Source organism: Cyprinus carpio, chromosome B9, assembly GCF_018340385.1.
Source record: "Cyprinus carpio isolate SPL01 chromosome B9, ASM1834038v1, whole genome shotgun sequence".
NCBI classification, from domain to species: domain Eukaryota; kingdom Metazoa; phylum Chordata; class Actinopteri; order Cypriniformes; family Cyprinidae; genus Cyprinus; species Cyprinus carpio.
Genome location: NC_056605.1, coordinates 18,397,883 through 18,411,297, shown reverse-complemented (window position 1 = coordinate 18,411,297; position 13,415 = coordinate 18,397,883). Strand labels below are relative to the sequence as shown.

At 39.2% G+C, this 13,415-nt stretch overlaps 2 protein-coding genes across 4 annotated transcripts in view; one reads left to right on the top strand and one right to left on the bottom strand.

Annotated features, from left to right (window-relative positions):
- The first annotated feature begins 39 nt into the window (after positions 1-39).
- Positions 40-3,534, top strand: LOC109096771 (translin-like). Its single transcript, XM_019110421.2, has 6 exons — positions 40-326; positions 591-684; positions 756-852; positions 942-1,057; positions 1,142-1,221; positions 1,725-3,534. Exons 1-6 carry the CDS (start codon positions 261-263, stop codon positions 1,959-1,961), a joined length of 690 nt encoding a protein of 229 aa, XP_018965966.1. The 5' UTR covers positions 40-260; the 3' UTR covers positions 1,962-3,534.
- A 358-nt stretch (positions 3,535-3,892) lies between these two features.
- Positions 3,893-13,415, bottom strand: part of LOC109096772 — a 39,276-nt gene continuing 29,753 nt past the window's right edge. For 2 of the 3 annotated variants that reach the window (XM_042731289.1, XM_042731291.1), the window contains exons 4-8: positions 11,073-11,256; positions 9,002-9,203; positions 6,963-7,540; positions 6,310-6,455; positions 3,893-5,910 (exon numbers count right to left, since the gene is read on the bottom strand). In XM_042731289.1, the coding sequence (XP_042587223.1) occupies positions 5,106-5,910; positions 6,310-6,455; positions 6,963-7,540; positions 9,002-9,203; positions 11,073-11,256 (1,915 nt within the window). In that variant the 3' untranslated portion in view covers positions 3,893-5,105. The remainder of the gene's footprint in view (positions 5,911-6,309; positions 6,456-6,962; positions 7,541-9,001; positions 9,204-11,072; positions 11,257-13,415) is intronic. The other variant, XM_042731292.1, reaches the window with a different exon arrangement.

Here is a 13,415-nt window from a genome sequence, read left to right as displayed (position 1 = left end):
TATCAATGCCTCACACTCCATCCCTGTAGGTGGCGGAATATGCACCAAAGCTGGTTTGCCAAGCGCCATTAAACGTCAAAGAAAGAAAGGGCAGATGTTAACGTGCATGCTGATGAATCCAATTATAACTACACGCTGTTTGATTTGCGAGCACGACGATTAATAAACAGTCTCTGTTTACATCCACACACTATCAAAATAGTGTCTTTTTTGGAGCAGCTGGTCACAGTAAAGAGCGACGCACAAGCCAGCACTTGAAGATGTCTGTAACGGAGATGTTCAGCTACATCCAAGGATTTTTGAGTGCCGATCAAGATATTCGAGAGGTACACAACTGCACTGACACGTAAAAAAGATCGGCTTGAAAAAAAAGCAACGTGAAATCCGTTTGGATAGTTATGCACTTGTCTCAGGACCTCTGCGTAAAATATTGTAATACTATTTGTGACTTGTGAATTAGATATAATAATGCGCAACGGATGCCAAACCCTAGACAGAAAGTTCTGCTGATTTCTTTTTGAATTTTGCTGTTTTTTCTATCCATATATGTGCTCTCGGATGACTCTTATCTTTCTGTGCTCTTCCTGTAGGACATAAGAAAAGTTGTCCAAGTTCTGGAGCAGACAGCTAGAGAGATCCTCACTGTTCTTCAAAGTGTCCATCAACCAAGTGGTTTCAAAGACAGTAAGTTAAAATACTTGATCTTTTTTGTCTACCTGATGTCTTTTCTAATACATTTTCCCTCCCTCCTCCAGTTCCCAGCAAGTGTTTGAAGGCGAGAGAGCTGTTCTGCACTGTAAGAAACCACACTGGAGAGCTGAAAACTAAGTTCCCTGTGGAACAGTACTATCGGTTAGTGTAGATGCCTCAGTGATTGAATTGATCATGCTTCTAGTCTTGATAATTATATTAAAGACTGGCACATCCTCATCTTTCCATAGGTATCATGAACACTGGAGATTTGTTCTTCAACGGCTTGCCTTCCTTGCAGCTTTTGTGGTATACCTGGAAAGCGAGTCCTTGGTTACGCGTGAGGAAGTGGCAGAAATACTTGCCAGTATGTAATGTTCATGTTTATTTATATTGTATATCTTGAATACGTGAGAATGTTGTAGATTAATTGTAATTTACACTTATGCAGTTGAAGTCGACCGAGAAAAAGGGTTTCATTTGGATGTGGAAGACTATCTTGCAGGAGTTCTTATTTTGGCCAGTGAGCTGGTAAGGGTTTTTCCTCTCCAATTCATTCAAACTACCAATCTTATCATCTTTAGTAGTATTAATGTACCTGCTGCTATATTTAAACATATATGTTTACATTAACTTAACATTAAAGGGATCAAGACATGGATTTTTTTATTTAAATATGTTCCTTTAAGTTCACTTATAATAAAAAAATAAAATAAATACCAAAACTATTTTTAAGGGGCGTGTCCTTTAAGGCTTCTCAGTAAACAGCCACTGCAAACGTTTTTTTACATAAAGAAAACAGTGGAAAAGTAGCATAATAAAATGCAAAAATGTGTTCTTTGTGAACAGTCTCTTCCCGTTGTGTTGGCATATCACTGACGTTGTTACAACGAGCCGCTAGATTATTTAAGATGTGCATTTATGATATTTAGAGGCATTATTGTGGATTTTGCCGCCTTGATGTGAAATTAATTTTGGCAAGATGTGAATGAAATTAAAAGCACAATGTAAATGTTGCATTTTTTTCCATTTAGTCGAGGCTGGCAGTGAACAGCGTGACCGCAGGTGACTATGGACGTCCACTTAGGATCTCAAACTTTATCAATGAACTTGACTCTGGCTTTCGGTTGCTCAACTTAAAAAACGACCCTCTTCGCAAGCGCTACGACGGCCTCAAGTACGATGTGAAGAAGATCGAGGAGGTGGTGTACGATCTCTCAATCCGAGGCCTTGCTAAGGAGCAGGAGCAGGAGGCTGGAGGAGATAAGTAGAGGCGGTGTGGGAACGCAAGAGGCTGCGGGGCACTACCCTGGCTGGGATTCTCCACGACTGGAAGAGTGCGAGCAGGTGATCGGAGGAAGGGGGGAGGGAATGGAGGTTTTGAAGCCCCAGCAGCCTTGGGCGATATCTTTTAAGCCACCTGCCCACAAAGACCGAGATCAGTTCAGGTTTTAGTGGGGAGATCTTCTCTTTCTCACTTTTGTTGAGAGATGCTTATGTACAGATGCATTTGTTTGCCTGTGTTTTTTTTTGTTGTTTTTTTTGATTGGATGCTTTTTACTATTACTGATGTTTTTGTCTCGGCCATGTCTCTTGTGAATCATTGTGCAGTCAAACAAGAACGAAAAATACATTTTTTTTGGGTGGGAGATATTTAAAAATGCTGTTAAAAACCGAAGTTCTGTACCTGTTTTGTGGCTTTATGTCCAGTTGAGACGTCAAGACATTTTCTTGATGTTAAACTGCATAAATATTACATTTGACACACCTATGCTCATTGGTTTATTAGAGTGGGTTTCGTACCCAAGCACTTTTCTGGAATGTAACAGTTCAAATCACGTTAATGGTAGCTTGCCAAGGTGAACATTGAGATAAATTTGAAAACCTGTGCCAAAATGTTAAGTTTCATGCCGTAAATACATTTTAAATCATCTAATGGTTTCCTGTTGGTACATATTTGTACTTTCATGTATTTCTCCATTAAAAAGAAGTTCATCCAGTAATTATTATTATTTACTCACCCTCATGTCGCTCCAAATCTGTCTGATTTGCTTTCTTTTTGGGAACACAATATTATTTGTCCATACAAAGTTAACAGGGGTCTAGTGTTGTTTTGGACCCCATCGACTTTAATTATGTGGAGAAAAATCACTGTTAACATCTTCAATATGTCTCTTCTTTTGTGATGCACAGAAGAAAGTTTCACAGGTTTGGAACTACATGAGGGTGAGTAAATAATGACAGAATGGAAATTTTTGGATTAGTACTTGAGATCAAAGTGATTTATTAGTGCAAGTTTGACCACTGGTTTATCTCTTCTGCTTTTCGGTTCATATGTTTCTTTCCTTTTGTTCTGGCTCTTATGTTGTTGCATGCTACACCTGCAGATAGTGTCATTTCAGGAAGAGCTTTGGAAAAATAACACTAAAACCTTCCAAACAAATGTTTTTCAAAGGACAAACTGACAATGCATTTGTTTTCCTTTGTAAAGGTTTATGGCAACTTCTATGTTCCTCCCCATTTAGTTTGTGGATTCTTAGTGCACTGACTTCTTTTTATTGTTCTTCTTGTTGTGGCTTCTTTGTGGGTGCATGTTTTATCTGCTCTTTCAGTGTTTTTGGGGGGCTTTTACTTAAAATGGTTAAAAAGAAGTTCTCTGCAATAATGCTTTGTATTCTTTGTTTCTCCCCAAAGACAGATTTCTTAACTTTTCTGAGTATTTGCATTTGAAATGCCTGTGTTCATGTGGTGCTTCGACTTTCGCTTTTCACTGGGAAACCATTCGCTTGTTCACTAATGTTATGTAATAAAGATTCACACTGGGAATAATGTTCTCAGAAAATATGGAGTCAGTTGAGAGAGATGGATACTCGTCATTTTTAATTGTAATTCACAATATTTTACACACACACACAAAAAAAAATAATAATAATTAAATTAGGATTTTTAAGAATGGAAAAAAGTAACAGCTTGGTTGGTCTCAGCTCTCAGTCCTGGCAGGTTCAACTCTCTTCATTGTGTAATGTGGAAGCTACAGTATGATATTTCTAACAGTATCAGTGCCATTGGAATAAACGGTAAATATTCATGTTGAAACCTAAACACCTAAATCCAGTGACAATTTCTGTCCAGCACTATTGAGTTTATACTTACAGAGACCAGAATGACTGTGATTGATTGCTATTGCTGAAGTCAACTGTGGTTCTTTTTCTCTTAAAGCTAAAACAAGCTTTAAAACAAAGTACAGTAAAGCTCTGTAAACTGCAGAACAACGTCGCTCCAGTTTTAGGACCTTCATATTAAAGTGCATCAAACAAAAACAGTTAACATTTAATGAGTTGTCATAAAGCACAGTCTGTATATCAATGGGAAGTCAGAATATAATAGCAGCTACTGAAAAATGATACATCCGTTTCTCAATTTGACATAAGGCCTGATTCGTGGGTAAAAGTAGAGGAAAAACTTGACCAAAATAGTACTAAGGACTCATTCAGTATCAAAGAAACAAAGGCACATATTTTCTCCCCCTCAGAGATCACAAAAAAAAAGTAATTATAAGCTACATAATTTTGGGGGGAAACATCTAATTAACATTTTTCTGTTTGAAGTGTGTATAGCCACAGATGGTTTCAGCACAACCATTAATGTGGCAATGATAATACTTGATGCTACACCCTCATTAGACTGTGGAGAAAACATACCCAAAAATATTGGTTACATCACCGATCACAAGAATATGGCTACCTGTGAATAAAAACAGCTCGACTGCTGCTACATAATACAATAAAGATTATTGCTGTTTTGTAAACCAGCACAGTGATACAAAAATGAGAACTGCTCCTGAATGGCAGTGGGAATAGATGCTAACGGAAGAGAGAGAGAGAGGAAGAGGGAATTACAATGATCCGAAAACAAAACAGCTTTACCTCAGTCTTCACACAAAACACAGGTTTCCACTCTGTTGTGCATACTAAAAAGTCCACATAAAGTCCATCCAATCACAAACATGTTCCCTCATTCTTATCACAAATGCCACTTTTCTTCTCCGTAGAAAACTGGTTGTACAATCAGTGTTTTACAAGTGCAGCAGTGAGGCGCCTAACAAGGCCCTCATTTTGGTATGCCAAAGGGCATTACTTTTTGCTTGACAGTGGATTTTTCCTCTTCCCAAAAGTCATTTTCTTGCTTTCCACTCATACAAAGTGCCCTCTTGCAGTCTATATTAATATTCAGTCAAATCACAGTAAAACCTTGCAATTTAAAAGTCCACTGGTGGAGAAACAACTACTTAGATACGGTTCCTCCACACAAATACTGTTCGCTCAACAAAATATTGTTTTTTTTTTATTATTATTATTATTTACATCAGAGTTCTGCAAGGAAGGGATGAGGGATGTGTTGCTAAGGTCTCAGTCTCAGGACCGGCTCTGGGTCGTGTTAATCATGATATTAGGGAGAGCGTTGCGTCTCTTTCTCCAGGATCCCAAATCACAAGCGTATCTCTTGATCTGACGAAACCACTGCTGAGTGCGAGGTTTGTCGGAGGCACGGAAAACTAAGGCCTCGCGTCGGATGTCCAGCACCTCGAAGGTGTCTTCACAGTCGGCGTCGGCGGACACCACGCAGTTCGCCAGATGGATTGGCTCCCGTAACACAGTGAACTTCCCGCTGCTCTTGTCCTTGATGAGCACTAGTACACCATCCTGCACCGTCTCCGAGATCTCCGGACTCCCTTCAGTCACCGTGTCTGCACTGCGCAGGGTGCGTACCATGAGTAAACTCTGAACATTCTGGAATTTGAGGGATTTGCTCCCCTTCTTAAGCCACTGGCCATCGGCGGGCTGCGCCAATTGGAGTGGCCCCTCCATGATGAAGCGCGTGCTCTCTCTCGTCCAGCCCACCGTCTTCATCGACAGCTCTCTTATCTCAATGTTAATGACTTCTCGGTTCTTGCGACTGTCGCGCCGGAAAGAGCGCAAGGACCATGTGGCGGTCCCCTCCTGTTTGGTCTTCATGTTGATGTGCTCTAGATGGGACTCCACGCGGCTCTTGGCCTCTTTTAAGCGGGAGTAGTCTGGGTGACATTCGTTGGTGACCTTGCTGATGCGGCTTAGCAGTAATGGGTACTTGGTCACACGCTGAAGCGGCGCCATGAGGAAGGAGCGCAGGTTCATGCGCCTGAGTGCTGTGTTGTCATTCTGGGACACGTCGAGGAATATCCTGAGGGATGTAAAGGAGCAAACTTTCATATACTTTCAACTTGAGTCAATGCCATTTTGAATGTTTTCATGCCATTTTACACATTATTTTGATGTAACAAACAACTTTTTTAAATTAGTCTTCCCATTATTGCAATTACTGTATATTCTTCATTCAAACTGATTCGCGAATGCACACGAAACAAGTGACGGGATTTATCGCATGAACCAATCACAGATGAACATAAGCAGCCATGGTTGTTCCTGTTCTTAATGGTGAAGCTAGTGAAATATTCAGTGCATAGTGCATGTACAATCCTGCAGGATTATATTTGAAAAGACCTACTAACTGATGCTTATTTTTAACACTGAATGTCAGTGGAAAACCAGTTGAGCAGTTTATATTATACATTATGTGTACCTAAGAAGCTCTTTTTCTTTCTCCAGTGTGTTGAGCATGTTCACAGATGTGGACTGCTGCAGGCAGTAGGTCTGAAACGCTGGAAGCATGTTGACAAACTCCAAGAAGATTTCTCCGATGCACACAGTCTGCAGGTCCTCATCGCCCTGTGGGGAGACAGTCACTGTTTAATTTAGCTTTACCATTGCCATTACTTTTTTTGAGCAGGCATTACTCCAGTCTTCAGTGATGCATAATCATTCAGAAACCATTCTAAAATGTTGATTTGGTGCTCAAGAAACATTTCTTATTATCAGTGTTGAAAACAGTTGTGCTGCTTAATATTTTTGTGGAGACAGTTATAGTTTTTTCTTTCAGGATTACAGGAATATTTAATGAATAGAAAGTTCAAAAGAACAGTATTTATTTGAAATAGAAGAAACATTGCACCTATACATATATATATCCTAAAAAAGTGGGTCACGGTTTGATGACCATGGGAAAATTGGGCCCCATGCCCAAATCAGTTGAGAACCACAGGTCTAATGATTTCCTAAAATTCCCCAGAATTTTTGTAATCAGTAGATTCTGGAACTGACACTTTTGTTATGTTAATGTTGAAGTGGCCACATACTGGCCTGGCAAAATGTCAGTCCATCACTAGTGTTCTGTACCTGATCAAAAGCCTGATCAATGCTGTCCTGCAGGTGCTCTGTGAACCTGTCATTGACATCAATGAGCTCTTGGACATTGCTGAAGACCACGGTCAGCTGCTCTGCTGTGAGCAGCCCTGCACTCTGCATGGGGCAGTAAAACTCTTCCTTGATGATGCGCAGGTCCTCTCCATAACTCGACTCAGTGTTGAGAAACTCTAGGATGGCCTCTTTGCGCTCTGTACGTAGCTTGGAGCAGCGTTCACACATGCCTTCCTCGCGGGCCCCCTCTTTGTGTCCACAGTCAGGACAGGGCTGCTGAGCGTCCCAGGCCCTGAGGGATGGCATGGGTCTCCTCCAGCCCCGAGCCAATCCAGGGCCGATGCCGCTGTCCACACGTTCTACCTCGGCTCCGGCACTGTGGCGTGTGCGACGGGGCTCTTCCTCATCTTCACGCTCATCGCTCAAGCCTACAACACCGCTGTCTGCGCTCAGGCTGCTGACGGTACTCCAGCGGTGCTGTGCTGAGCGCCTCACACCCAGGCCCCTGCTCCTCTCCTCACCTCTGGGCTCCGAGCGGCCCCTGGCTGTGCCTGGCACTGATGACAAGGAACAAACAAACCTCTGAAGATCAGCTTTTCAGAAACATAACAGTAGTTACATTAATAACATACAGATAATCCAAAAAGTCTAATAAAACTGTAAAAAACCTTAAAATGTTAGTTTTAAAATCACTTGCATTGGGAGAGTAGAGGTAAAACAAAAAGTGACCAGAAAAATCAGCAATGACAATGCATTTGAGGTGTTTTGAACTTTAAAACATGCCCATGAATTTACCATGGTAGTGGTAAATTTACACAGAATATAAAAATGTTAAATATTGTTAGTGTACACTACCATTCAAAAGTTTGGGTTCAGTAAGATCTTTGAATGTTTTTGAAGGAAGTGAGACTGCAATTTATTTGATCAAAAAACTGTAAAACATTATTACAGTTTAAAATGTAATTTTATTTTAATATATTTTAAAATGTAATTTATTTCTATGATGATAAATCTGAATTTTCAGCAGCCCTTACTCCAGTCTTCAGTGTCACATGATCCTTCAGAAATCTTTCTAATATGCTGATTTGCTGCTCATACATTTCTTATTATTATCAATGTTGATAAAATTTGTGCTACTTAATATTTCTGTGGAAAACGTGATACATTTTTTATGTGTTGCTGTTCAAGTGAACAGCATTTATTTTGAATTATTTTATGAAGATGTCTTGGTATTTTCTGGCATTGTCATTCATTTAATGTATCCTTGCAGAGTAAAATATTAATTTATTTCATAAAAAAAAATGGTAGCGTAAATATCAACAAATAGCCTCTTGTTTACACTAACTTGTAAAATACCTGAGAAATGGTCAATAGAAACTGTCAAATTATCATGTTACAATAACTGAAATTACATATATGATGATAAATCAATACTTGTTTAAATCTATACTTAAAAAAGAAAATCAAGAAAGTTCCTTTTTAAACTTCTATAACAAATGATCCTGTTTGAAATAGAATAACATAACTGCTCATAATAATAAGGACTGTGCTCTGCCATAATCTATAACTATTTCTTTAGTGCTACATGATTATCAAATTCCTAAAATAGCCAGAAACAATTAAATATTTTATTGTTTGGTAATAACAATACATTTAAAAACAACAAAAAATGGAAAATATCCAATATGGTGCTGATACAGTATAATGTGCACCCCTAATTTGATACTAGATGTGTATTTGCCTTTACATCTAAAAACTGCTGTGGTGCAGAAACATAAAAGCAGTCCTCAGGGTAGAGGTCATGCATGTGACAAACCTACAGTAAAAGCCACCTAAGGCCAGGTTTTAGTAAAAGCAGAGTCTCGTAATAACAAATAAAGTGAAACCCTTGGGTTATAGACAAGCAAGCCTAAAAATTATTTTAAATGAAGACTTGTCAGTACAAATCTAGGACACGAGTTAAGTTTACTTACAGAAAGAACTGTGAGCAAAGCTTAGTGCAGCTGAAAGAGTCTTACCACTTTCTCTGTCTCTGCGGTGAATGTGCAAACGTGCCGCAGCAGCAATCTTCATCTCCAGCTGCTTACGCTTGGTGGCGTCTGCAGGCATGGGGTCGCTGTAGTGGGGCCGCAGGCGGCACTCACGCTGGGCCCTCACTGACTCAGCCAGCTCATAGGCCGCGTCCAAGCTGGAGCGTCTGCAGCCCGCCCCAGAAACCTGCTGATAGGAGGGAGATCTGTCAATCAACAGTGCACATGGCAGAGCACTGGTCTGAAATATGTGTGTGTGTGTGTGAGGGGAGAGTTTAACATTGTAAAACCTCAATGAAGGCAGATTTGATCCCTAAGCACATATGAGAATATGGAACCACTAACTGTTTCAGACATTGATCAGAGTCACTGCACTACCGTACATCCAGAGGGTGTAACATTACCAAAGCTTTTAATATAATGTGGTGGTAAATGGAAAATTCTTCGCTGTGGCTTTTCATCCCCCATTTACTGTTTATTAAAAAGTCTACTGACAGATTCCAAAGACATAAAATGAATCTCTTTTCTCAATTCGAAGGATTCGGAAACCCAGTTTCCTTTTAAAACTGGCCTGTCGGATGGTTTAAAGTCACTATTAATGGGACGGTTCATACATAATTGGAAACTGGTAATCATTCACTCAACCCCATGTTGCTCTGAAACCTGTATGACTTAAAATATGAAACATATAATATGACATTTTGAGAAAGTCTCAGTGTTTTTTGTCCATAAAATGCTAGTCAATGGTAAACAAAATAGTTTGGTTACCAGCATTCCTCGAAATATCTTGCATGTTACGCAGAACAAAGTCAGTCCTAATTTTCCTAAGGAATGGCTTTCCTAACCCGTCCTAATCTTACTGTAAATAACATACCTACAGATGCTATTTCAAATAAGAAATTTGGGTCCCACTTTATATTAAGTGGCCTTAACTGCTATATACTTGCATTTAAATTAATCATTTGGTACAATGCACTTATTCTGTACATACATTGTACTCAATACAATATGAGCACAGTAAGTACATTGTAGTTATTTTTTTTATGTAAGTACAGTAGTTAAGGGCCTTTAACATAAAGTATGACCAAAAATTTGTCTTTGCAATATTTCATCAAAAAACAAACTTGAAACAACTAGAGAAACTATGAAAAGAAATAGCTACACTCTTCACACAACTGTCCTTTTTGGCTAAAATCACCAAGATCATCTAGTTGAACGATCCCTGCAAATAACTGTAAAAAAAAATTGTGATCCAATAAAGTGTAAAATCAAGTCAATCACTTTATTTTCCAGTCTAAATTTGTTTCACTCTTAATTCTTTCACACAGTAGATATCCAGTGTGTTGACTTTAAAGGCATTCAGACTGACTACATCTGCCTCAACTGATAACCTTTCACCTTTTAAACATCTGCAATTCCAAAACGACATTTCTAATTGTGTTTCAAATGCATCTGCTACAAACACGCATCTAAGACGTAAAACCCTCAAAAGGTCACTTGACAGCATTTGATTCTCAAGTGTTAGCAATGCATGAGAAACAAGACACCGTGGCTTCAGGTGACGTACAGAATTATTAATGAGGCAGCTGTTATCTTAATTAAAGACACACAGAAATGCAGAGGCGGAAGAAGCATCTGTGCGCAACAGCTGACCAATGAATCATCGCAACATTACACATGAATGCCAGCATTCCTCAATATCACCCTTAACCTTAAAAAAAATACAGCCAGTCATATGGCGTGAATGAATGTGGCGCAATGAAGAGCTGGCCGGCATCTCAAGCAGCAGAGAGCATCAACACACAACCTGACATACAGTACAGAAGAAATGTAAAGCAGTTACCACCATGAAACCTGGCTCTAATCCTCCGCGTGTTGCTCTTAGCTGCGGCTCTGTGCGCTCCGCTGCATGTCTGCAGTCGCTACCGTGCAGATTCCCCTGCAACCTCAGCCTCCCAAGCACTGTGATCACATTCCTGTATATGCACGACAGCCGCCGCTGTCCTCGTTCAGAGGTGATGATAACCAGAGGTGTGCATGAGACCGCAGCATTGCTTACGCATTCTGTCGCCGCTTTCCCCGGTTGTCCCACGGGCTCGGTGCAAGCCTCCTCTCCGCAGGCCGACGTTGTCATGGCAACGTGGGCAGACTGATGGCTGGGCTGGGGAGCGGTGATGTCAGTGACGTCATTCTGCTCACGCGACAATCGGAGGGAAGTTTCGGCTGCAATCTCTGCACTGCAGCTGGAGCAGCGAGGGAGAGAGAACACAAAGGGAGGAAAATGGGAGTGTTGAATTGGAATTACAAGTCCTGATTCTCTGCTCCTTCACTTGCCGTGCTGTCAATGTCCATACCTCTTGAGTGTAGAGGTGACCGGTGAGACCAGGGGGGGTGGTGGTGGTGGGGGATTGGAATTATAAGTTTAAATTTACATTTGAACTTTTATTTTTATGTGTACGGGGCTCCAACAAGCACAATCAATCTTTTAGAATTCTTTGTGTGTGCGTCTAGTAGAAAAGGAGCTTATGTATCTGTGGATGACCCCACGCATTGCATACGGTGAATAAAAAACAGCACATAACAGACTTTTCTGGTGTAGTTTTTGTTGTTTTAAGCTTACATATTTTGCATTATTTGTTTTTTTCTTGCTATTTTCTCTTAAACCAGTTTTACATTGATGTTTTGGATTTAAAGAGAAAATATAGCCTACTACTTGATTTCCCAATGAGTTAAAAAAAAGGCTTATATTATTTTGCTTTAAAGGTAAATGTACATTACCGTTCAAAAGTTTGGGGTAAGTAAAATATTAAGCAGCACAACTGTTTTCAACATTGATAATAGTTGGTAATAGGATGTTGTTTTGATTGAATATCAGATCATTAGATTAGTTTATTTTTTGTATTATGATTTGAGTGGTGTATTGTGTGATTTAAATTTTGGTTTCGGCATCATAAATGACATTTAAAATATATTAAAATTGAAAATGCTTTTTTTTTTTGTAATTAATTTTTTTTTAATTTGAATATTTTTATTACATTTTTGATCAAATATATGCAACCTTGGGGAGCATAAGAGACTTTTTAAAACAAAATTACTGATCTCAAACATTTAAATGGTACTGTATTTTATTTTAAAGATTTATTTATGGGCTTCTTATGCTTTTTTTGGACAGGACAGTATAGAGTTCACAGTAAAGCATTGGGTGGAGAGAGAGGGGAGCTGGATCGGCAAAGGTCCACGAGACGGGATTCGAACTCGGGTCACTGCGAGCACAGTTGCGCTGTATGTTGGTGCACTAACAACAAGGTTATTGGCACCTACACTGTATCTTATTTTAAAGATATTTAGATATTTTTACTGGAAAATGGGAAAATAATATTGAAAAGGACCAGTTTTTTGCAGTGTATCAAATCAGAGACATTATTTTAAAATTATTAATACATTTGTGAATGAATGCTGATGACTGTGCATTGATTTTTGAATAAACAGACTTTTAAATATACTAATCAGCTGTTTGCTCCAGCCATTGTTCGTTTACAGACGTCCCTTAGGATTAAAAAATGGGTGTTTTCAGTGATTTGTTATAAGCTTTTAATTGCCTCTTCCACATCATTTCCATCTCCTTTGATGCTTCAGTTCCTCAGAATCTGATAATGCTGCGCTCATCACTGTCATAGACGCCATCTGAGAATAGTGCTGACAGCACAGCCATGAGCTCTGAAGCATTCAAAAGAAAACACAAAGACAAAGAAGCCATGACATCTCACAAGGAAAAGGAGAATCACAAAATGCAGATGTTAATAGCTGGTGCGCGTCAAATATCAGTTTTATTTCCAACAGTAAAAGATGGAAGAGTTCATTCACAAATTCACCTGTAGCCGTGAACTGATAGTAATTAATATAACGCACTAAAAGTGGCAATAAAACCAATGTCTTTCACACGTGAATGAAATTGTCATTAAAGCACTGCAGATATATTATGTGTCATTTCAGCAGTCCTGTGGGTGGCCATTAATTGGATTTTTAATTGATTAAGATATATAAAGGTGTATAAAAACTCTTATTCCATTGTACTGACAGGTTTTCATAATACCACTTTTAGGATGATGTTCTATTATTTATTTAAAGGTCTTGTCCACCTATACTGACTCAACTCATCAAAAAAAAAAAAAGACATTAACACTGATTTAAAAAAAAATCATATCAGGACAATAAGCTCCCTTGAAATGTGCTCATCCATTCTAGGCAATAAGATAAAGTGACTGTTAGCTTAAATAAGAGCATTGCCTTGTGACTTGTTCTTCTTTCTTCTATCAAGCAGACAATAAATGAAAATAACTATATAAAAGTCTCATAAAAAAAGACCTGGAAGCCTCGGGCTGCTCTGTAGTAAATGAATACC